The sequence below is a fragment of the Dromaius novaehollandiae genome, chromosome 3 (genome assembly GCF_036370855.1).
Source record: "Dromaius novaehollandiae isolate bDroNov1 chromosome 3, bDroNov1.hap1, whole genome shotgun sequence".
Classification (NCBI taxonomy): domain Eukaryota; kingdom Metazoa; phylum Chordata; class Aves; order Casuariiformes; family Dromaiidae; genus Dromaius; species Dromaius novaehollandiae.
This window is the reverse complement of record NC_088100.1, coordinates 77,001,207-77,022,437: the sequence shown is the minus strand read 5'-3', so window position 1 is coordinate 77,022,437 and position 21,231 is coordinate 77,001,207. Positions and strand designations below refer to the sequence as shown.

At 34.8% G+C, this 21,231-nt stretch overlaps 1 protein-coding gene across 6 annotated transcripts in view; it reads right to left on the bottom strand.

Annotated features, from left to right (window-relative positions):
- Positions 1–21,231, bottom strand: part of QKI (QKI, KH domain containing RNA binding) — a 165,726-nt gene that overhangs the window by 107,683 nt on the left and 36,812 nt on the right. For all 6 annotated transcript variants that reach the window (XR_003260680.2, XM_064509221.1, XM_026109839.2 and 3 more), the window contains exon 2: positions 16,144–16,286. Coding sequence is in view for 5 of the 6 variants with exons in the window: in XM_064509221.1 (XP_064365291.1) it covers positions 16,144–16,286 (143 nt within the window). In the remaining variant the exon portion in view is untranslated. The remainder of the gene's footprint in view (positions 1–16,143; positions 16,287–21,231) is intronic.

Genomic DNA, 21,231 nt, shown 5'->3' with positions numbered 1-21,231 from the left:
ACAGGGGATCTTTATGATTTTTACATTTTTCTATATCAAATTTACAGTTATATCATTTGATCAGATAATTTTAGTAATTGATCATATAGCATTCAGATGAAAGCTAGAAAGCAATACACTTTAATGGAAGGTTGTCTTTTTTGTTTTTTCTTGGGGGGCGGGGGGACGAGTATATCATATTGCTGCCATGAAGACCTGTTACACTGTGCGAGAGGTAAGAAACTTTAGAACACTGTGAAAGTTGCACTGGTCAAGTTACTTTCAACAGAAGCAGCAGAAGTCAGATAAATGGACTATAAAGTTTGACAAATAATTTAAGAATAATTTCTTTAAATTACTTCTAACACAAAACTATACAAGCTCTGTGCTTCTAGTTTTACTGTAAAAAAAAAATCCCATGGAAAAAGTTAGTATTATAGAACAGTAGCACAGACATAGGTAGGAGGAATAAATCCAAGTTTATTGCGTTACCTATAATTTTTACTTATCCAGTGCACACAAGCATGCATACACAAATATGGTAAGATTTCTTTCTACATTTCATTATACCTAAGTTACTGTTGAAATAGTGAATTTAGAATAAATTAATTTGACAATTTAGAAATCTGCAAGCATTGTTTCTTTACGAGACTACATAACTGATGTTTGCATTGACCTAAAAAACTTACAGAATTCAAAACTGACATCCAAAGTGCCACCAGGCTAATTCAAAAGGTAACAAGCACATCATGAATAGTATTGTGCACTAATGCAAGAGAAGATTTTCAAATGACTCTATAGCTCCATATCCATAAATCTCTTTATACAGAGGTATATAAAAAAAGTAAATCTGACTAAATGCAATACATCAAATTCCCAGAGCAAAGAAGCTCAACAATCTCTAATCTCTTTTATTCAAGGTCTGAAAAACATATCTGGTGTGTTATCTGGCTACATACAGTCAACCTGAACTTTCAAATACCTACTCTAGTAATCCCTGTAAAGACAACAAACACGTATCAAGAGAATAAGTTAATGAAAGACTACCCTAAAACAGTAGAAAAACACTTTGATGCTACCATCACAACTAGGAGAAGCTGTTTCTGTTATGGGGAAAAATAGGTCTTAACGTTAAGATAAATGAGACTCATCTGTTATTGTTCCAGTTTTCTAAAAGCTGCCACTCAGCTCCTCAACTAAACCTCCCTTCTACAAAAACTCCAAAAGGATTAAAGGAAGGGGAAATGCCTGCTCTTCCTAATAGGACAGGAGCTGGAATTTCCTGATCTCTTGCCTCCATAACAGGTCACGCTGCTAGACAAGGAGCCTGTCCACACTTAAAAACAACTAACAGCATGGAAAGCTTTACAGAAGAGCCCAATCCACGAAAAGGATTTAAGCTGGAGAACAAGTTTCAGCCGTTCAGCGTAAGAAGCCTATAGCTTCTTCTTTTTGGAAAAGCTACAGACCACTCTCCCTTTCACCTGTTAAATCCAGCAGAAGACTGCCCCTGGGGTGCCCCACCACTACAGACATACATTGCAGATATGAAAGAGGGGAAGAGAAAGGCTTATTCATAGGCTTGTTTACCTGTTGAGGAGGCAAGAAAGAGGTCTTGCTCTTCACTTCACTTTGGGTCAGCTTAAAGATCAACGTTGGATTCAAGAACTAAACAAGTTCTTGAGGAAAAAAAGAGTAGAAACTCATGTAGCAAGAAGCAGCAAAATAAACCAAGCAGGATTAATCTTCCAATTCTAACAGTCCTCACTGCATGTAAAAGTAGTGGATATAGTTACCATTATATTTCAAATAGGAAGCTTTTACGCAGTTAAACACTAATTTTTTGAAACTTTACCCTTCATTTTGAAAAAGCATAAAAAATAATGCACACTATTTTGACACTTTTCTACATCACTGATTAATAAAGGAGGACTAAGAACTACATAAAAGATTGAACCATTTGAGAGCATTTGTTTTCTTCTATTAGAAAAACAAACACTTTTTAATATTAAAGATATTAAGCTGCAAGATACATAATCAAGTACTAAAATGTTTCCAAAGTCACATTAAAGAGAAAACATCAAAAGAATGTTACTGTAAAATTATCTTAAAAAAAACTCCTCGAATCAAAAGCAAAATAATGCAACTCTTTTAAAACAACTTTCTTTGCACGGCAAGGTCTCCCCCCGCCCGCAAAGGAGCAATGGAAAATGGCCAAGTCTGAGACTCATTTCACAGACCTATTTATACAAAATTAAGAATTTATATAACTGATAAAAGCACTGTCTTTCAAAGTTCGTCCTTCCAAACTCCTATGACCTTCTCTGTCATTAGCTTGAGTGATAAGCCACCAGCTGTTTTTTTTCTTCCTAGTGCTACAATGCATTCTCTTCCTTTTTAAGGCTAGTATACCCAAGCAACAAACAGCAGGGCAGGGCTTAAGCCAGCTGCTAGAATGTCACAAACCTATATATTTAGCTCCCATCTCATTTATTGCCATCGCTCAGTGTCAGCCACTTAATGTCCTTTTTGCTTCAGTCTACTGACATTCCTCATTGAGCTGACAACACTGTTGGCTGGATCAGCAGTTAGGAGATGTAAGAACACACAGCAACAAAGGAAAGACCTTATCAGTTTTCAGAGGCAAAAAAAAACATGCCTTGTCAAAGGTACTCAGGGTGAAAAAAACATTTTGATTTTTTTCTTCAACTCCTAATCTCATTTTCATTGTTTATGAACTGTATACTTGTTTATATAAATATTAACTTCAGTTCTCCAGTGAAACAGCAATTTCTTCTTTAAGTATGTTTAATTAACATTATGCTGTCGTCACCTAATTAGACAGAAGTCCTCACAGTACCAGGAAACACCAAGACATTTACTGTCAAGAAAGCAATGTTCAAAATTCATTTTATCATTAATTATTTATTCATTTTTCTTAAAGAAATTACACCATTTTACTTGGTTAGCTCTAAACAAGAAGCTGGAATCTCTAAATAGTAGATTAAAATACAGGTTAGAAATTGATACTTTGAGTCTGTTCCCATAGATGAACACTTCTGTAAAGGCTAGTGGATTGCAAATCACATCTCAAGACAGTCATTACAAATTACTCTACGTACTGAGGGAGTATTTAACTATTGAGGGCGTATTTAACTAAATGTTCCTATTTTCAAAATAAGACTATATCTATGCTGATTAAAATGGCTGAACACATCAGAATAGACAGAATTACAGGAGGAGTTTCTTCCCTTGATTTTTCTATCCATGCTAGCACTTCACATTACCAGTCTTCTTCTTCCCTTTTCAATATGAATAACTTTGTCTAAATGATTAAAAACTAAATTGAAAACTTAACATTTGGGATTTAATCAATATATCCAATTTAAAAGAATTTTTTGATTCTGTGAAGTTGTGTGATGAGATTTCCCTCCCCCATAACATGTTTCCAAGTAACATACCATTAAAATATCTTCCACAGAATACTAATGAGTTCATTAATGAACTCAGATAAACATACATCTGTCTCAAATCACAGTTCTGTTACAAGCATACTAGCGTAGAAACTCTGTTAGGTTTATTTCTGAAAAACAATTCAACTGTCTTCAGTGACTCACTTCGCTATCACAGCTTCATCTAGTTTTAAAAAGGATAAATAGTAGGCACGTCTAAAGTTAACTAAACCCACATTTCATAAGGGTTGGAGAATGAGTTATTTCAAAATGGTTTTTGTTCTGAACTCATTGGTTACTGTCAGCATAATCTGAAAAAACAGCATCAAAAGATAAGAAGGGTATACGAACAGACTAAAAGGATACAAAATGAGCATAAAGATGAATTTTGCAACACAGGAGAGAATAAATTCTGAATAAATCAGACACAGTACACCTAGCATTTTTCTTTTCACTGAGTTTGTTTGTATTAAGTTCCTTAGTAGTAACCAGAATATGTACGTTCTTAACGGAAAGAACTCACATAACTAACTTCCCTGTTTGTACTACATTTGTTTGCATTATTTGCTTTGTTTTCTCAATGTTTTTTATACATATTAATACAAACTGTGCATTAGACTATAAAGTTACATTTGCTTGCCATTTAAAATTGTCTTAAAAGGTTAACCCTTTTCTTCATGCCACTAAAAAAGTCTTAACAGGGTTGTTTCAATTTCATTTCAAGTATGTATAAAATAATATCCCTCAAAAAGAATTTTATGCTACATGATCTGTTCATGTAAAAATACTAATCTAATTATTGTCATTTTTTGGAAATAATTGGATTTTAAATTGCTTAGAATTATCAACATAAGTGAGAAAGCTGTAAAGATAGACAAATTAACAATTTCATGGTTTTAAAATAGGAGTCTTTAGAGGCCCATTTGCAATGATTTAAAGGCCCACAGTACCGTTTGGTAGTTCCCTCCTTTAAGTGGTCATAAAAACCTTTAAATGGTAATTGAAAGATTTGTTAATAGAAACCCTTTCAAGAAATCAGATCCCGTGAACAATCTAATAGTAGGCATGCTTAAGTGAGATAGTGAATAATCTTTTTATCCTATTCACTAAGATGAGGTTTTCAGAACAGTGACAAGAAATCAGTAACACTAGGAGATGAGTAAAATTTGCCCAATTCTGTGCTGTACCTGGGAATCGAGACACATTTATCTAGAGAACTAACAAGTTGTGCTGTGTGTATATCCGTCTCCACAACCTAATCGAAGGTTCCAGCACTGCCCTCTAAGCATCACAGTTTACATCATTAAACTCATATTCCAATAACAAAGGATCCTCAGGATATACAGTCTAACAACTAATTGCCATAATAATACCTTTTAGTTAGATGCTACTGCATGTGACATTACCCAAGGCACTTAAAGTTGGCAGTTTTGCTGTAGACTAGTTCCAATTCTCAGTAATTAGAATTGAGAAAGGTATGTTTAAATCAGAGCACCACTGCAGATCATGATACTGTTGATATAAATACTTTGCAGAAATGGAGATCTTTGTGCTCAGGGGATATCATTCCCTTTTTTCCCCCTCTTTTAAATTATCAGAGAAATGCAGTCACTTTTCCTTCTCCAAAAATAAAGGGCTAACCAAACAGAAACAGGTTTTGATGTTATACTTCAATTTATGTTGGAGGAGAGGTGCTCTGCAGTCACTTCATTTTTTCATATTAGTTGCTGGAATTTTACAGATGTCAAGTTCTGCATAACTTTCAGGCAGGACTTTTATGCTAAATTATTCAGTGATTTTGAATTCTAAGTTCCAAAAATGAATTTATTAGATTATGTTGGAGGAGAGGTGCTCTGCAGTCACTTCATTTTTTCATATTAGTTGCTGGAATTTTACAGATGTCAAGTTCTGCATAACTTTCAGGCAGGACTTTTATGCTAAATTATTCAGTGATTTTGAATTCTAAGTTCCAAAAATGAATTTATTAGACACCTTTAAAGGTGGGAGGAAGCACAGAAATTACATGCTGTCAAATCAGAAGACCTTAAACGCTGTATTTATATAAATAGTACTTACTATTTTTTTCCTCCAAAATAACACTCTGATAACCATAAAATAGAAAATGGTCAAGCACCATACCACACAGGAGAGATACCGACCCATGGTCAAAACGCACAGTATTATTTTGTGGAAGAACTAAGACATTAGTAGCCGCAGTTGCGATGAAAGCTTCCATATTCAATCAAGGCATTTGAGGAAAAAAAAAAATCGTTTTATAAAGTTAATAACATTTTACAGTTTCAGTACGTAAAAGGTCATCCTATTTTAAGAGATGCTGAAAACACAGTTTCTGAAGTGACTGACAAATGAAGGTATGTATTTAACCTTCCTAAACATAAATACGCTTTCCATTCATGTGACTATGTTAATTACCCAAATTGGCTGATTTAACTGTATTTTATAACAACCACCAAATAAATACTAGATAATTGTTACTACTTTACCTGTACACACACATTACAGTATTTGTAAGAATACTGCAATGTGATCTGTACAATTAAAGCTTATAGTAAAAATTCCTAATTTATATAAATTTACAGTAGAAATCAGAACTATTAGTTACTTTGAGAAAAAATAACTCATGCTGCCTGAAATAGCTATCTAGTTCTTTAAATATATGGAAAAGGCTCCAAATATTTCATCAGTCAGAACTACAAAAACTTCCCTAGCAGATTTAAACAGAGAATGAAAATGTTTAGCCATAGGAGCTGTTCTGTACATAACAGCCAATTTCCAAGTCAGTAGTTCGCACTGCATTAGATTCATTCTCTGTTGATTTACCAAGCCAGATCTAAAATTTCGTGTAAACAAAATACTAAAGCAACTCACAGAAAGTAATTTTGAATTATTTGATCAAAGCAACTATAAAAGTGAACCCCCTCCCAAAAGTTAAAAACAGAAAGGGATTAGTCGTCAATGTGATTCTACTACAGAAAAGTATACCTTACCTCACCACATTATAGTTACGTTATACATTATGTAGTAAAAAAAAAAAAAAAAAAATGCTGTTTGTCTAGGGGTTTTTTTTAATAAAAAATTGCACAAGTGGGTCGACCACTGTTGACCATTTTTAATGTCAGAACTTGAACAATCCCATTCACCTTCTAAAGACTGTTACAGACGTGTGCAATATACACGTACACCTGCAAAATCCAAGCCAAAAACTGTTGAAGTACACGTCAAAAATGCAAAAGATATTTCAAATTATAACCCTTTGAATATTTCCTTTATTGCTTTAAGGCCCAATCCACCTTCTTTTTTAAAATGATTTCTGCTGAAAGCTGTTACATTATGAAACTTTAACTCCTTGTTCTATCTTCAAGAAGGTAATACATAAAAGACAAAAAAGACAAAACTGAAGATTTTGAAAATTTGGAAATCCAAACTGATCAGGAGCATTTTAAGGGTACAAGTCTCACCACATATGCACTATGCCATCCTGAACACTTGTATCAAGTTCACGCAACTTAGTCACACCTTGGTGTACTTCAGTCAGCGAAGTGGCACAGAGCAGCATGTTAAGATTAGTATCACAATTACGATAGCATCCTTGCCTATCAAATCATGTTGAAACTATTATCCCAAATATTCACAGTACTATCAAGGCATCAGCACTACTGATAATACAGTATCACAGTATTATCAAGATACCAGCATATACTACATTTCGGCTTCCCTTTTGACCAGCTCTTGGCTTTTCAAAGAGCTTTAGGAACACCACCCTTGCAGTTTATCACTGGAGACAAACACTTCTCACATTCTTTGCAACAAAAGAGCAGCTACCTCATACGAACCACAGAAAAAAAAGATGTAAGAAAGACAGTTACCATAAAGATTTGATGCGCTTTAGGATCACAAGCTCATTAGTAATGGGTATCTCCATATTCTAAAGTTCTTCCAGCCCTGCTTGTATTACAAAGCCACATTTCCAGATCTGTCTGTTTTTCAACTTTTCCAAAACTTGCTTCCATTTCCTTCAAGAAACTGAAATCCTTCAGAAAGACTCTCACAGTCCCCTGTTTACAAGCTTCACAATCTCAAGGACAACAAGCATTTGAAATTGTGGAAGAAAAGAAAAACGTGAGGTATTATTTGGGCCTGACTAGCTAGCTTTAAAGATCTGAATAGACCAAAGTCCAGGAAATATTGCTTTAGTATGTGTTGTGTGACAGTAATTTTGTTTAACTTTTAATACAAGTGACATTCACTTTAAAAATAATAGCAATTAAATACCATTAAGTCAAACTCAAACAATTAGGATACACTGTAGGACCAAAAGTTTAATATGCTGATTTGAGTAATAAACACATTGTCATCAGTACTTAAGATACATCCACAGTAGAACAATGTGTCATTTATACTACTCATTATATTACATTTGCAACAGCAATACAAACATATTTATTTAATGCATCCATTCACTTGTTTGAGACCCCCCTGGATTTGGCAGAAAAAAAATAATCTGATTAATTTAAGATGATTTTCAATCATAACTCAATCAAATATCTTCCCGGACCAAGCAGTCCCTGCACCACAGACAGCAAGGTAAAGCCCTCAGTGTCCTCAGACTCTACACATACCAATGCTTGTAATTAGGACAAAGTTGAATTTTTAGGTCAATATGTTCTGATCGTTTAAAAACCACATACCTAAAGTAGAGTTGTCAAATTTATGCCTGTACTCCAAAGAAACAGATGCCCCTTCGAAAAAGTATCTATCAGCCTAAACAAAATTAAATGTTAGGTGGATGAGTGTACACAATTAGGACAGGTGAGTGAGCCTTTTTTGAAGGGCAGAGGGCACTATGCTATGTAACAATAGACAATTAAAATGAATTCAGGTAAGCTGCAAAAAGGAACAGGGTATTCATGAAACCAACATTATTTTCCCTGAAGTATTGAATGCATGTGGAAAAAACAATACACATTTAGTTTCAAATAAGTTTAATTTCAAAAGGAAACAGATCCTTCCCATAATAATTCAACTATGTTAAACTGTTCTTTTAAAGGGAAAATATTCATACACAAACTTAGAATTGTGCTTGAATATTATGTCAAAGTGACTGAAATGAAACAACTATCTCCAAACCCTCTTCTGACTGGCTTCTTAAAAAGTAGCAGAAACTAACTGAATAAATTGAGTAGATCCATACAATGGATGAATACTTAAATACAAACTCAGAATCTCCCATACAGAGATCTCTAATAAAAGACAGCATATATCTTTTATTATTATGTTCAAGCTAAGTTAATAAAAAATAGTTTCTAACCTATAAAACAAAATATGGAAGAGGAAAGCAAAGGTCTAAGTGGAAAGTTTACTTCTTAAGCTGATATTTGCATACAATCTTTCTCTCAACAAGAATGATAGAGCAAAAATAAATAAAGGACCAACCTGATGAGATGCAAGTGCAGAAAAGAACAAACCTGTACTCCTGAATTATGGATAAAATTCAAATAAGAGATGAATGCTATAAATGCAACATTATACTGAAGACTTTTCCTTGACAAGTCATATACACTTTAAAATTTATTAGTGAGAGTTAAGATCTTCAGAAACAGCAAAACCTAGAAATGTCACACCTCTATGAAAAAAATCTAGTCCATGTTCTTTCTTAAAAGGTAAAGTGTTTTTTATTAAAGTGCACCACTTGTAGACAGACTTATTCTAGTAATAACCAGTAGAACTTTTAATATTGAGGAAAAGCAATCTGATTTTTACCAGAGTGTATGATTTAGGAGAGATACAAGGAAAATACCAGACTGATATTTAAATGGCAGTCAAAACTACTTTTAGAAGCAATCCAGGATGCAGGCTCAGTGTCGTCTTGTCCGGGTGAAACATGGAGCAAACGTTATTAAAGACGACTTGCATTTCGCTGACCTTTGTAGGTGAAGCTATGCAACTCATGCTGTTCTCTAACAAGATGATGCTGAATGACTTCTGCAAATGCAACTCCATAAATCTGAGTGTACAAACAGTAATTCCTAAGACTATGGAGCTACTAAAAAGGAGGAAATATCTAATATGTCTTTCAAAAGCTTACTGACCACTGAACATGCAAAAAAAATGGAGAAGACAGACAGTATGGTATTATAGTTGCCAGATTAAGTTTGTAGGGAAAGTACAGCAGCTAAGTGCTAAAGGTCTCTTTTGTCAACTGAAAATTACCAAAGGAAAAAGTTTTTAAAAAAGTTAAAAACAACTCTAGTTTCAAGAAAAGAATTTTCTCTGTATTTCCTGCTGCCTGAAAGCATACTGTACTTCTCAGCTACAGACTTCATTCTTCAGGAGTCAACTTTCTCTCTCTGAAGAAAATAGAAGGTCTGTTCTTGACTTGGCACAATTAAGTGCATCTACTGGAGATTCCTGTGTCTAAACAAGAATCTGCAAATACACATATATTTTAAATAGAGCTCTATCTTCAAAATTAGAAATGAGAAATAGAGGCATCTGGTAAGCAGCAGATAAGAATGGAGACATACCACTCCTCTTCAGAACTAGGCTGACCAAAATGAGATTTCACAAAAGGTAGATAGTTTTACCTTTCAGAATTTCTATCTAGTCTGTAAGGCAGAGAAAGAACACAGAAGGTCAACCTACTTTTCACTACTTTTTAGTATACCTATAATACAGTGAGTAAAACATACCCTATCTCCCTCTTCCCCAGTGCTGGTTGGTAAGTGCTGTATTTAGTTAAACTGCTTACTGCACCGAAAACAAATGTATTGGCACATTCAAATATGAATCACAGATTTTGTTAATAGGAACAGTGGATGCGCATCCCATCCCAAGAGAGTCATGTGCTGACATTAAAATTTGTTCTATTCACAAGTATGGTTTTAGCCTTTAGTAGTGTATTTCCATGCTTATCTCATTCTCCAATCCTAGTTAAAGTACACAAGATGTCAACTCACAAAAAACTGCCATGCAGTTCATCAGGTGTATACGAACAAGTATACTCAACACATTCACAAAATTTTGCTAACAAAAACACCGTGCTGAAGTATTTTCTCCTCTCAATATAAAACCATTCTTTACTTTGATAGACATGTGAAAGAACAGACTGAGCAAAAAACACAGAAAACCGAAATCCGCATTCCACAAATTTCTCTGCCCCACAATGCATGTCAGCTTTCCATTATGGTCTGAACTAAGATATTTGCACATAACTTTTCTGTGTTTCTTAGTCTTCTAAGAGCTACTACATAAAATACTCAAGTAGAAGCACTGAGAGGAAAACATTTCAATAAAAGGAAGCATAGACAAAATGACAGAGGAGTTACAGTTGCAGTAGATGTTCAATTGTAGCCACAGAATGCTAGAACATTCAAACAAAAGAGGGAATTAAGATGACAGCTCTGATGAAATAAATTTTCTGTTGAAAGCCTAACTACAGAGACAGTTACTATGTTTATGTGCCAGCGAGCGACCAGCCATTATAAAAGGCACTGTATGAACTAAAACAAGCATGACGGATGTTGACTACTAGGTCCTAAGCCGCTCTTTAAAAAGTTCAGTTGGACACAAGCTTTGCCACCTCAGATTTATTAACTGCCGAAGTTAACCGTTTTGAGCAGGACTAATTTCCTCTAATTAGATAAAACCTTAGCTATTTCATTTACAGAAAAACACAGGTATCTACAAACTGTCTAGACTAGCTTTCTAGACTAACATCCTCCTCCAGCATTTGGGTTCCCCACCACTGCCTTCCTACTCCATGGGTACAGAAGGCACCCAAATGTCTAGCACTAGCTGTCAATGTTAGATTAGAGAGCTTTTACCCTTACGAGCTGGAACTGGATAGAAACTAAACAAGAAAAACACTACTTGCTTGTAGAAGTGTCATATACACACAATTACAATATGCTGGACATCACTAAAAGTTTAATACTATGATTTAATCCGAAGTTACTAATATGAGTATCACCATAACAAGCATGTATCCTAACAAAAATGTTCAACTTGCATACTGGTATAGGGTACGACTTATTTCTTCTCTCAGATTTATGAATTTACTTTGAAAAATATTAAGGGAAACACTGTCCCTAGCTGAAGTAGATGCTATTATCTAGTCTTCATTTTTCTTACCTTCACCTTCCATTTTTTCAAGAAACAGAATTTCTGCAAAGAGCCAAAGGAAAGGAATCCAAAAGGAAGAATGAAACTGGAGCATTAGCAAATAAATGACTAGGTAATCAGTTTTTTAACTTAATTTCCCTCAATGCTTGAACAGTTCAATGGGGAGGAAATAATTCCATCACAAGGATTTGATATGGACTGAGTTTGTCGATACTGCTGATCTGATGCTGAACCTGCAAGATTACTATCAGAGACTGAAGGACAGGATTATTGCCAATGTTTTCTAGATTCTCTTCCATCCTTTTGTCTCCTTGGATAATACATGCTCTGGAGATTCGAGAGGCTTATTTCTGAACAAAACTATCATGATGTGTCATCTTTCAGCAAGATGCTACCAAAAAAACCAAGTTCTTGACTGTGAATCAGAACTCAAAAGAAACTTATCTTTCAAAGTGTGAATCAGATGGTCAGTAATAGAAGCATATCTAATAAAACATAAGATACAAGGAGGAAAAAAAAAAGCTTCATACAAAGCAAAAAAGGCTTCATACAACATTAAGACAGGTCTCCATTCTTCCCAACATCTAAACAAAGGGGATATTTCTCATCATATTTATTCCCCTACCATTTGCAACCAGAGCATATAAAACCTCTCATAAATATGTAAAGTTCCAACTCAAAATTACCTTCATTTTTTTACTCCCACTACTTCTACTGGAGTGCTGTTCCAAATATCTCATTCAGACTGAAAATTAGTAAGTAAGCTATTTTAGTTGTTTCACACTCATTTGTTCTTGCATCAGTAGTTGACTTTTTCACCAAATATTCCCCCAATGCTGCTGGTTACTTTCTAGCCCAAGTTTATTTACAGAGAAGAGTTATATTCCCTCTTTGCCTTCCTATTGCAAAGGTAAACAAAGCCAGCTTTTTAAGCCTCCTTTCATAAGCCTGTTTGCCACTAGAGAATAAGAGCCTAAGTAAAAGAATCTGAACAATAAATAAAGAGGATGTTATCATTTTCTTAATCCATATTAGGGATGCTATTAAACTTCGATATTACCAAATTGAAAAAGGATTTAAATGTTTTGTCAGTAAGTTCCCCACAGTAAAATGAATCCCTGTGTTCATCATTCGGTTGCACTAATTAAACAGTTTTAACTAAAATGGTCAGAAAGTATGCACAAGCTGTTTATCACTGCTGGCCTTTGAGCTGCAGTATACTCAAAGGATATGCTACTTTAAGATGCGATAATTACTGAGTTCTTACATTTTTACTGAAGAGGCACAGAAGAGTTCCAACAGAGAATTTCACATTAATCAGAGCTAACAGGGCACTTATTAATAATAAAGCCATGATTATAATAGAAAAACATTTATTCAGTCCAACATTTGTACGTGCAAATTCTGAGAATTGCTTAAATTGATATCAAAGTTTAGTCTCAGCTCTTTTGGGAAACTCAAGAAAATTAATCATTTATCTGAAGCATAAGAAATGCTAAAGAGCATTAACTATTCACCCACAAACAACAGAGTGAGTGTGTAAAAGTTGGATTAAACTCACGGCGGATCATTTTTACGCCTCATGATTAATTTTGGATTCCATGCACAGAATTACGCTATTGTACTATGCAGTATCCGCTACAGTCAGGTAACCTATATGCTTAAAATTATAAATTAAAAATATTTACCAGAATAAAACTTTATAAGAGGATCATAAAAGCTTAACGATGTTTATTTTTCCTTTTGTTATAAAAAAAGGATAGAAATCTACATCAGAAAATAATCTCTGCTCATTTTTCTCCTAATCATCTTATGAAAGACTGTCAATTAGAAAAGAATGATGGTGACAGAGTTAACCAGATCTATTTGATACAAACTCTCTCTAATAATCTGCACAGTATGTCTCCCTATATCTGACCACACTTAAAGTCATTATTAGATACAAGTAAGAAGTTTCATGTAACATTATGTAATTACAATTGCTGTCAGTGAAACAATGAACTTTACTAGTGAATTTTAAATTCTTTAAGACAAGCTGACATCACCGCACTGCAGACTTTCCAACTAGCCTGAATGCAAGATGGAATATTCTTTTTGCAACTTGCAGGAAAGACAGACAGAAAAAGAAAAAAGCTGAACACAACTGTTACTGTACCTAATGGCATGTTCTAGTTACTTCACTGATTATTTAAACTGTGGAGGTGCCATGCTGAGTAGCTAAGAACAATACAGACAGGTGGGAGTGCACAGAGAACACTGGGCTTGGCCCCCGGGAAGTTGGAATTGCAGAGTACCACCACGCTCAAAACCTGTCCAGAAAACACACTCATATCCTAACAGCTGAAAGTAAATCTAAAAGCACCTAATATTACACCTAGCACAGCTGGGAGGAGTTTTACTGACTGATGCCACCATGACCAAAACAAGCAGTGCTCCATCAAACAAGCAGCATTTCTCCTTCTAGCACAGAATTGTCTAAACACTCAAAACATCCTGAATAGGTCAGTCTTAATTACCACCTATCAAACTTACTATTACTTTCTTCATTTAAAGAAGATAGCTAAAAATAATCCCAGAAATGACAGTCAGAGGAATGTGTTAAACTAGTTTAAATATTTGCTAGAATGCCAAGCCAAGTAGTAGTGATAGAAATTGTACCTTTTCTAGCAAACCTTTCATACAGTGTCACAAGAACCGATCACCTTTTTCTCCCAGGTCACAAGTAAACAACGCACAAGTCTCTCCAACTTCTGAATTTGCAAGAGTTTAATAAAATAAAGTGACCAAATTGAGGGCATTCTTCTGAAGGCACACAAAGAGTTAGCAGTAGCAAGAGACAAGAAACACTACACCCCAAGTTAGACAAGTGCTTTGACAGCAACTACAGACAAACTCTTCCCTGCTTATTTGCACTATATTTGATAAGTAGCTGGCAGCCAAGGACTGAGCTACTGAGCCCTTGTTTTCTGGAAGAAAAGCTTAACAATAAGTTATATGAAATCCAATCCCTTTCTCCTCCTCTTACCTCACACTAAGTGATTCTACTACATCCAGCATCAAGTTCTGTAGAAACTGCAACTGATAACTAAGGCGACCCTTCACAAATGATACATTGTCCAGTTACAAGGCAAAGACTTCAATAACCAAGCTGTTTTTTTAAAAGCCATTAATGGAGGCGTGTGCACGTGTTTAGCACAAAGATACTTATATCGCTTCACTGAATAATTAAGAAATCACGTAGCACAGTTCCTCTCATATATCTAGAATTCCAAGGAGTTCCACAAGGATCAGTTTTTTCGTGTGCATGTATATATTTGTACTACACGTGTGTGTGTGTGTGTGTGTGTGTGTGTGTGTGTGTGCGCGCGCGTGCACACGCATGCATATAGATACATCTATATATATGTAACTTGGAGAACAAAAGGAGTGGGCGAGGACATGTCCCTACTGCTAATGCAAATTCTCTGAACTTTTTTCCCAGTGCAAGTATTTTTAATTTAAAAGCTGTAAATCAACTTTGTGAGAACTGAAAAGGGAGAGGAGATATTTGTCTAAACATTCAATTCTGAGTAATGACTTGCACTTAATATTTTCAGTAGAGTATGGCATAATGAGGTTCTATTTAGCGACCTGTATGTTCTAAGCGACATCAAAATAATACATCCCAATTTGGAGAACTTGATCTAATAATAAAACAGGAAAAGCCACAAGAAACCAGCCACCATATACAAATGTTAGTTCCATTTTTTGTTGTTTTTTCGCTTCTTCCATTTAATACCACTTCAATGTGCAAATATCTCATGTGAAACCTGCATCCTTTTACTGCAACAGGACCTCTAAATTCTGTTAGGGAGGAGTGATGTAGTTTCTCATTTTGTCAGTGATCAGTGAAAAGGGGTGGGGTAGATTCTGACAGGGCATATTTTTCTGAGTCATTTCAAAAAAAACAGTTGGAGCAGAGAGTTCTAAGTATTTCTTCTAGTTAAATGAAACCACTCTCCCTCAAAAAGGCAGGTGTACAACAGAATGGATCACCCCATGGCACCCATAACAGTGGCAAGCAAGAACAGAGCTTAACTTAAGGGGCGGACAAGATAAGCACATTTCTACACATAACAGAAGTGGTTGCACATGTATAGGACATACAACACTAAAGATTCTAAGTACAGACTAAAGGGTCTAAAAGCATGCTACTACTGACCCTTAGAGACATACATTTTAAGAGGAAAGTACTGTCCTAATAACTACTTCCTCCATAAAACTCGTTCCACAGTGACTCAACACTGACAGTACTGCATAAACAAGATAAATATATTTTAAGCAGAAACTCTGATCTTAAATCTTTCAAATTATAATCTATACTGGTTTGATGTTTAACATGACTTTCTCCCACTCACTTTTTGCTTTACTACATATCAAGCCACCATGTGGTACACACACTCCTACCTAAAGAAATGTCTCACCTTGTTAAAAGCAATTCAGTGGGATCCAAGGGTAGCATCACATGAAATTTAAATTTAGAGAAGACCACAAGAATTAAAAACAACATTTAGGAACTAGAGATACTTACATCTGGATATTCTTTTACAGGCACATATAGTTTCTCTTGTAACTGTACAATAGGTCCCACAGCATCTGGTAATTCTGCACTTCTCTTCTCCGTACTACCATTTAACGTGTCATTATACATGTCTTTCCGTACTCTGCTAATTTCTGTGGGGGGGAAAAAAAACATGTATATTAAATCTTAAACACAGTAACAGCTTATAATCTTATATGACAGTCACCTCTTTCTAATCTTTCCCAAATCTTAACGCCATTTTCTTCCCTTCTCCATGAGCATTACGGTAACTTACAACAAAAAACATACTGTTAATTACATTGTGGGACCATCATAAGTGTTTCCTCCATATCTGGAAATTCGCTGCCTACTCATCCTGTTTATGAAAGTCCACTATTCAGGTAAAAATTATCTGCAACTTCTGAGAACAAAAAATTGTTCATGTGGCTTAAAAGGTGTGTAAAAATACAGTTAACTTCTTTTAAGTATAGCAAAGTTGCTAGAAAGCAAAAAATAAAAATCTGTATCTAACATAAAAAACCCCCACAAAAATGCATGCATATATATATATAAAATAAATATTTGCTAGCTATGAGATCAACTATCTGGAAATGAAATGGTGCATCTTTCAGCAATGAGAAATCTGACAGCTCAAGGGAGCAGTTACTGACTGCACAGAGTGACAACCAAATAATAAATAGTTTTACTGACCATCTTTACTCTGATAATGAAAAAAGTACAAGTATTGTATCAGAGACCTCAGTCAGTTTTACTGAATAACATTTTATGTATATATTACGTACATGCCTAGACACAAACATTTTTATAATGCATGCATACATATATATACAAATATTTACACACACACCCCAATAATATTAAAGTCCACTGCAACTAGAAACATAGCACTGACAATCATGAGTGGTAGGAGCCAGCTCAGGTCCAGAAGGGTTTTATTAGCTACAAATAGTCACCATCAGTGCCAAATCTGAATTCTCTCATGTGGACTAAGACCTAGGCAAACCAAAACAGTTCTACACACAGCTACTATGCATGCTAAGATTTCTCAGCCAAGACGTGACATTACATTGAAGTAGATGAGCTGACCCTGTGTCTTACACAGCAATATTCACATGAAAGTGCATATGATAAACAAATAAGCATGTGTCTAGTAGTCCCCAGAAAGTCATATAGGAATGATAGCAGTCCAATTCCAACCAAGATTACTATTTTTTCCAAAGTTCTGTCTATAAAGAAGTAGGGATAAGCATGAACTACACAGTTCTGTTTCATTCCATCTCTTTCCATTACATTGGCCTGATATATCATGACCAACACTGAAACTGCAATCAGCGTATCAGTGCTTTATCTCTGTACACCTTGAGCTAAAAGATGACAAGAACTGTTGAACTAATTGACATAACAGTTCTCAGGATGGGTCTATGATTGTCTCAGATTAGAAAGACAAAGTTACACTTGCTACTAAGTATCTTGATGGAATTTCAAGAACAAAGCAGAGATGCGTGTGATTTTCCTGCAAGGAAAATTTTCACTTCCATCATCCAAGATCCAGCACTAGAATCATTTAGGATCTTTTTTCAGGACTTCTATCACTACACAGGAGCATCATACTTTCATCTTTGCATCTCAAAAAACCAACCAAACAAAAAGAATCCCCACACATTTATCAATTATCACATTATAAAAGTAGCTAAAAGGCTAAGTTTGCCCCAGTCTTCCCAGTTTGCTGCAATACCAAATAATTAACAATGTAAGGAAGAATTAAAGAATAGATATTGATGCAAGACAAAAAAAACCCCACAATCAAAAGGCTATAAAAATGATGAAAACATAATTAAACGCTAGTGAAAATAAAAACGTATAACGTTACATGATTTGTGGGAAGATGTGGCTGGAGCTAATGAACCTTTTAGCTTTCAGATTTTTAATTTATGAAGTCTAAAACCAAGATCACTACATAGACTTTGTTCTCCAATCAAATATAAGCTAGGGACCTAAATCATACTCTTGTTCCTCAGCTTTCTGTCCTTGCTGCAGAGTTCAAAGAATCAATAAGACTTGAGAACACTTTGTTTTTAATTAAGCCCATAGCTTTCTGTAAGTTCTAAAATAATTATGCAGTACAATTCTTTTTTTTTTTTTTTCTTGTTAAGGAAGGTTCATCAAATTATCGAAGTGGGTTTTTTTGTTGTTTTTTTGTTTTTTTACTTTCTCACCAACACTGTCAACTTACCATACTTTTTCCACTAGTCCAGAGATTTTGCTACTACTTTATTGTAAATTAATGAAAAAATCCTCAGCATCACCAGGGAATGCAGATTTATAAGCACTGTTTCTATGAGTTACACTGTATTACACATCTTGAGATACTACTTTTGGTTGCAAAATGCCTGCAGAAGTTATAAACAAAGTAATTAAAAATAGATTAGATAATTCAAATCCAGATAAATTTCACTACATTTCAACCTAATATGAGAATAGACAAAGTTTTCTCTTATTTAACCAAAAACCATATCAAGACCTTATATTTCCTTTCTAGAAATGAAAGTATTTAAATCACTGTTATAATTAGGGGTGGGGGGACACAGTTCATAACTTACAAAAACTCAGCTAGTATAAAAAACTCTCAATGAGTTTATTTCAATATAACTGAAAAATTACTTAGAAATAACATATTAACAAAGTTCCAAACTGAAAACTCTGTAACATTTACATAGGCATTGTTACCAAAGAAACACCTTTAAGTTTATGAAAGCATGGGCTGTAAATTAAAAACAGAAACTAATTTAGTCTTTTATTTAGAATTGTTAGAGCTACTTTCAAAATGTTCAGAATTAAAATGAAAGTGAAAACAGAAATTTTATGTTTTAATCTGACCACAGGAAGTCACACAAATGAGAAGTCACTTTAAACTCCAGCAGCAAACAAGAGATTAATAGGACCTCCTGTTTCATAATCACAATTGTTTTCTGCCAAATGATTTATAGTTGAGATTCCATCACTTGAAAAGCTGGGGGACAGGGAGGCCTCAGATTTGATGAATGCGTTTATGAAACGGTGCGGACTCGGCTTTCAACTGAGTTCTTTTAAATCAGTCTAACAAACTTATTCCGCATATTCAAGAAGTGGTTTCTCCACTGGGAACTGACATACATAATCACGTAGGCTATAGAATAATTTGGTGGTTAACACCTCCTTATCATGAAGAACACAGATTTTTGTCATCATGCAATCACAGTCCAAGAAAAAAACCCACTGCTTCTTCCATGCTGATAGTTTTGGCAACAGGCACAAATCCTCTGAACTGCAAGCATTATTTATACTGGCTTCAATATCTAAAGAAATTCTTCAGCACATCTTTTTGAACTAATATTATCATCTTTTGGTGGACTTTATTTCCTTTTCACTCTCTTCAGATTTTCCATTAACTTACACTACACTGAAACACAAGCTAGGCAGTCTGCTGAAGTATTGAAGCATAAGTAGCATATGGCCACTTTTATTTATATTTGGCAGCTACAAGCGTTGCATTAAGAGTTTCATTTTAAATTGCATCATTCATATATAACAAACACTAACATTAGATGCCTTGGATTTCACAGGAAGGAAAAAAAAATCTATTTTAATCTTTCCCTTGCAAATACTCATCTCACATTTGTGACACAGTGGAGCCAAACTTTCAGTGCACACTTAGATAGTATGATAAGCCGATTTGAGGACTACCACTAAATTCTGGTCTTTGTGAAACCTATTCCAAGACATCTATCATGCCTCAAATGTTATATGAAGCTAAGACACCTACTAACTCTGGATTTTATACTCCACTACAGGCCAGATAGCTGAAATTTATTTTTCTTTGCTAGGTTTTATAGTCCTCACTCCTACATTCAAGCCACTATAACCACTAACAGACACCAACATCATCATTGACTTCTTCTGAAGTACTATGGTTTCTTCTGCTCCTTGAAACTTTATCTCTCTTTGCTCAGATACTTTCCCAGATATGTCAGAAGAAAGATTCAGAAGGGATAGATGAAATAAAAAGGGTGTTTTTCCCATTTGTTCTTCAACTGCTCATCAGGTCTCCAAAATCTTTTTGCAGAATACACAATCTAGGAGCTTCTCCTTTCACTTATCTTCTATTTAGAAGAACTGAAGGACTGTTGCTTAAACTATAAAATAATTAGGTCAAACCTCAAGCTTTGTCATTCACTCTCATCTCTGCCGATTTCCTTAACTGTCCATACCATTAGCTTTAACTACGGACAAGGCACAACCTAGCTTCCTTCTCATCTTGTGAGCCCAGTCTATCACAAACACTCTCCCAAATATTTAACTCTAACTTATTTAGCTGTCTTATACACACTCTGGTCATTTCCAAATTTTGCTGATTCTTTTTCCATATCTTCAAGATTTTTTTCCTTTTAAGATCAAGAGCAGTTTTCTCAGACACTTGTTCTTATTTAATTGTACCTCTTCTCTCAATAACCTTCTTTAAGTCCATACAAAAGCACTGAATTTTGATGATGTAATCTTTCCTTTTAGTGTCTCCATTAAGCCAAATTCAAGCTTCTAGTCTTAGAGTATCTTGTAACTTTGCTAATCATTTTAAGCATTTACATGTATCTATAGAAGTATCTACTTTTGTGTTTTCTGCAACTCCAACAGCAGTTTATCAAGAGTGCACGAAGATTCCAGAGAGCCTATTCAGTAGCATGTTAGAAAAATCCAAAAGCTCTACTCACTTGTTACCTTTAGCAAGTATCAGTGTTACTCTGTTTTGAAATACTCAGAACCTGAGGATAGGTATAGTACAGAAGTAGGAACGTCAGATCCTCAGAGAATGCCTTTTTATTTTCATTATTTCATCTACTTATCAAAGCAAAAATAGAGGAACTCAGGTAAACAGGCTTTCATTTAGGTGTATTTCACATTGCTTCTTACACTCTACCGTTTACAGATGTTTTGTCTTCCCTTCTCAAAGGCTTCTTTGGCAAGTTTCATGAAACAACACTTTCAGAGCTCGTACACAAGGCTTTAGCTTCTCCACATTCATGTTTCTTTACTAATTCTTCA